The sequence below is a fragment of the Portunus trituberculatus genome, chromosome 19 (genome assembly GCF_017591435.1).
Source record: "Portunus trituberculatus isolate SZX2019 chromosome 19, ASM1759143v1, whole genome shotgun sequence".
Taxonomy (NCBI): domain Eukaryota; kingdom Metazoa; phylum Arthropoda; class Malacostraca; order Decapoda; family Portunidae; genus Portunus; species Portunus trituberculatus.
Window position 1 is genome coordinate 3,132,501 of NC_059273.1, and position 5,000 is coordinate 3,137,500.

Below are 5,000 nucleotides of genomic sequence, written 5' to 3' on the forward strand. Positions count from 1 at the left end.
CACACACACACACAACCAGTCATGCCAAGTCCCAACGCGGTAACACAAATGCTGCTGGCAAAAAAAAGAAGAAAAATAGAAATTGCAGGTGAAGAATCAAGACAATTTAAAGTATTAACTGAAAAAATACTGAAAAAACGAACAAAAAGGAAGAAAATGCGTCCTTTACCAAACACACACACACACACACACACACACACACACACACACACACACACACACACACACACACAAAACCAGCTCTACCAAGTCCCAACACTGCTAGTAACACAAACACACCCCACAGTACATCACAAGCAGTAAAAGCAACGCACACACAAACACACACGACAAACACTCTAGATTACCGCTGCCTCTACGCCACGCTACACTAAACCACGCCACGCCACGCCACGCCACACCCGCGCCTCTGGGATACGAGAAGCAAGAAACTCCCAAAGCAATCTAAATTCTAATTCTGGAGGTCATCTGATGCTTCTACACAACCTCTTCTTTTCCTTCTCCTCCTGCTACTCCTCCACCACCTTCTCCTCCTCCTCTTCCTCTTTCAGATCTTCCTCCCCTTCCGCCTCCTCAGTTTTCCCTTCATAGTCCTACTACTATATCTCTTGCTTCTCCTCCTCGTTCTCCCCCTCCTCCTCCTTCTCCTTCTCCTCCTCCTCCTCCTCCACTAGCGTTCAAAGTGTAAAGACAAGGATGGAGAAGAAGGAGCAAGAAAGAAAAGTATGTTACTAGTTGAAATGTGAAACTTCCTTACTTTAGACTTGTGATGTGCCAAGCATTTCACTCACGTCACTGTAAGAAGGCACTGGGGAGACATGCAACAGCTGACGTGTTATCCCCTGCGAGACTGTGGCGAGGTGGTGTGTGTTGTCTATAGTGTGACGTGAGGGTATTTTGACGCCAGTTGTTTCGGTAAGGTTTATTTTTTTAGGTATATTAGTCCGTCACGTCCGTCACAGCTGTGTAATTGACTGAATGATTGATTGAATGGCACCGCTCGTCTGTCATAATGTGCGTTTTTTATTCCATTGTCATTGGCACCGTAGAGCAAGACGGAACTAGAACGCACACACACACAGACACACACACTCACTCACATACATACACACACATTTCACTTCGCATCTCTTCTCAGTTGACACTCCCTTTTTTCATTTATTTTTATTCCCCCTGTATCAATTTAGACTGTCGCCCCTTTAACCTGTCTCCTGATACGCCCTGAAAAACAAGAAAAAGAGTGAAAAAGAGAGAGAGAGAAAAAAGGAGGCGTAAACTAGAAACATAGATGTCCCTTGTCACTTCGCTGCAGCCTCAGTTACTTCACTTTTTTATCCTTTATTTTACGTTCATTTCCACTTGTCTCTTTGTTTACGTTGTGGAGAGAATACAAGTAAAGTATAGCTATCCATCTCCAGCCTCGCCTTGCCTCGCCTCGCCTCGCCTCGCCTCGCCTCGGCAGCGGTGGAGTGTGTGAGAGAGATGGAGCTGTGTATTGCTTGTGTCTCCAGCGAAAGAAAAGTTTACGTATTCTATTTGTGTGTCAGGATTTTAACTCACAGCCACTCACTCGCCACTGTAAAGTTTCTGTATGACTCTCTCTCTCTCTCTCTCTCTCTCTCTCTTTCTCTCTGCTTTAAAACCTTTTTTTTTCCTATTTACTTCCTTTATCACCTCTCCTTTGCTTTTAATTAGTCTCCTCTCCCTTCCCTATCACTATTACGTATACGACACTTCTTAGTTACCTCCATTACCTGCACTCTTAATTCTCTTCTTATATAAACCTTTCTCAAATAAAATCAGATATCCCTACTTATCTCTTTCATCACCTCTCCTGCACTCCTTTCCTCGCCCTATTACTGTTGAACACATGAGAATCCCTATTTGCCCTCATTTACCTTTTACTTTTATCTCCTCTCCTTCCTCACCTTTTTCACCGTCAAAACTATAATTATCTACCTCCATTACCTTAACTCTTAATTTCCATTCTTTCCGCACCTTTTCAGCGTCAAAACTAGAATGATTTATCTTTAGTTTTAAATCCTTTTTTTTTTATTACAATTCCAGCGTCGAGACTACAATATATTTACTTTCATGACCTGTGCTTTTAATTCTTCTCCTTCCCTCACATTCACACCATCAAAGCTATAATTGTTTGATTCTTCTCTTTTCCTCACCCCGCCGTCAAAACTATATTGATCTTTCTTCAATACCGTTGCTCTTAATTCATATCGTTATCTTTCTTATCTTTTCAGTATCACTTTCATTACCTTTACTCTTCTTAATTCCTATTTCTCCTTCACAGTCCCAGAGTTAGAACTATCATTATTTCATTCTTTTCTTTTTCTTTTCTTTTCCTCCGCTTTTCAACATCAAAACTAGAATAATTTTTACCTTTAATATCTTTACTCTTGATTCCTCTCCTTTATTTTTACATTTACTTTCCTCCATTTCCATCATTAAAACTACAATTGTCTTCCTTCATCACCTTTACTTTTCCAGCATCAAAACTGTGATTATTTACCTTCATTTTAACATTTTTACTCTTAATTCCTCTCCTTTCTCATCTTTCCATAGTCAAAAGCTACAATAATCTCTCGTCATCACCTTTTACTCCTAATTCCTATCTTATTTTTTTTTACTTTTCCAGCATCAAAACTGTGATTATTTACCTTCATTTTAACAGTTTTACTCTTAATTCCTCTCCTTTCTCATCTTTCCATAGTCAAAAGCTACAATAATCTACTTTCATCACCTTTTAGTCTTAATTTCTATCTTTTTTTTTTTACTTTTCCAGCATCAAAACTGTGATTATTTACCTTCATTTTAACATTTTTACTCTTAATTCCTCTCCTTTCTCATCTTTCCATAGTCAAAAGCTACAATAATCTACTTTCATCACCTTTTAGTCTTAATTCCTATTCTTTCGTCACCTTTCCATCATCAAAACTTGAATTATTTACCTTGATTTTACCATTTCTCTCTTTCCTCACCTGTTCAGCATCAAAACTACAATACATTCACTTTCCCCACAGATCTCGCTAGTACCGGATTCCCAGGAGCGCACCTTCTGCCGAACGCCTTTGCTTCGAGCCACCAACACGCCCCACTTCGACCAGAAATTCTCCTTCGACTTCTTACCGGAGGACCTGGACAAGAGGCTCCTCGTGTCTGTGTGGAGCAGAGACACGCTGAGAAAGTGAGTGGTGGTGTGTGGTTGTGTGAATGGTGTGTTATTGTAGGTTTGAGATATTTTAGAATGGTTTTGGTGTTGTCGTTGGTGTTGTTAGTGGTGGTCAGTGTGTTTGTGTGATGGTTGTAAATGTGGTGTGAGTAATGTTGATGTGTGGGATTAGCGTTAGTGTTGGTATTAATTTGTATCACCTGTGTTCATGTTGTTGTCGGTGCAGAATTAATTAACAGGTGATTACTTTCTCTTGAAGCTCACACACGCACGCACGCTCGCACTCAAACGCATCCACAGACACGGGCACATACATAAACACATAACCACCCACCCACCCACACCTACACACACACACACACACACACACACACACACACACACACACACATATAATTACTTTCAACACATACCACCTCCACCACCACCACAATCACCATCACCACCAAACAAACCACTCTGCTACAACAAATGCAACAACCTCTACTACTACTTCTTCTACTACTACTACTACTACTACTACTACTACTACTACTACTACTACTACTACTACTACTACTCTCAGCCGTCATCAGGCCACTCAGCTAAAGTAATCCCAGTTTCTCTTACCTGTGGCGCACCTTTAATGTTAATGGATCTTCCACGCTGTTGGTCCCGGACTGTGCTCAACTTGGCAACATCTGAGACACTGCCGAGAAAAAAAATGAAGGAAATATAAATAAAATAAAAAAAAAACAAGAAAAATACTCGCTTCGCTTCTTTTTCTTTTTTTTTTCTTTATTTACTCCTTTATCTTTTTTTTCCTTTTTTTTTTTTTTTTACTCGTTTGAACTATGAAGGAAATATTTTTCGCCCTTGGGGTTTAACAACTTCTGTCCTGCGTCATTAATTTCCTGCTGTAAACAACAACAACAACGACAACAACAACAACAACAACAATTTTTCTTCCTCCTCCTCCTCCTCCTCCTCCTCCTCCTCCTCCTCCTCCTACTACTACTACTACTACTACTACTACTACTACTACTACTATTGCTGCTGCTGCTGCTGCTATTTCTCCTTTTTTTTCCTTCCTCCTTCTTTTTCTCTTCTATTTCATCGCCCTCTTACAGAATAATGAATTGAGTTAGTGGGAAAGTTTAACATTGGATGAAAGGCTTCTGATATTGAGAGAGGGAGAGAGAGAGAGAGAGAGAGAGAGAGAGAGAGAGAGAGAGAGAGAGAGAGAGAGAGAGAGAGAGAGAGAGAGAGAGAGAGAGAGAGAGATTGACTCACAAACACACCGTTGCCTTAGTGATGAATGTAGTAGTAGTAGTAGTAGTAGTAGTAGTAGTAGTAGTAGTAGTAGTAGTAGTAGTAGTAGTAGTAGTAGTAGTAGTAGTAGTAGTAGTAGTAGTAATAGTAGTAGTAGAAATTGTAGGATGTGGGGAGTGAGTGAATTTTATGCAAACAAGGACACGAGACAATTTGGAAAGAATATCAAAGTTGCGAGATAAAGAGAAGGTCAGGGAAGATTGATTTTCTGAATGCGTGCGTGTGTGTGTGTGTGTGTGTGTGTGTGTGTGTGTGTGTGTGTGTGTATTCGTTAATGTTTTCGTCTCATCACCACGACATTCCGTCCTTCTTTTCTGCCATTCACTGTAAAAGAACAACGAAAACGAGAAAGAAAAGTGAAATAGTTTGCATAGATGGAAAAGCAAAAGAGAAACCAGAATATTGAGTCAATCTTTTTTTTTTTTGCCGGTTAATTATTTAGAGACAAATAAAAATAATGAGGAGAGAAATAAGAAATCTGGTTAGTTTTGTCAATTTTTTTGTC

General features: G+C 39.9%; 1 protein-coding gene across 1 annotated transcript in view; it reads left to right on the forward strand.

Moving 5' to 3' along the window:
- Positions 1–5,000, forward strand: part of LOC123505997 — a 120,051-nt gene that overhangs the window by 25,912 nt on the left and 89,139 nt on the right. The window contains exon 6 of the mRNA XM_045257805.1: positions 3,036–3,199. Within this exon, the coding sequence (XP_045113740.1) occupies positions 3,036–3,199 (164 nt within the window). The remainder of the gene's footprint in view (positions 1–3,035; positions 3,200–5,000) is intronic.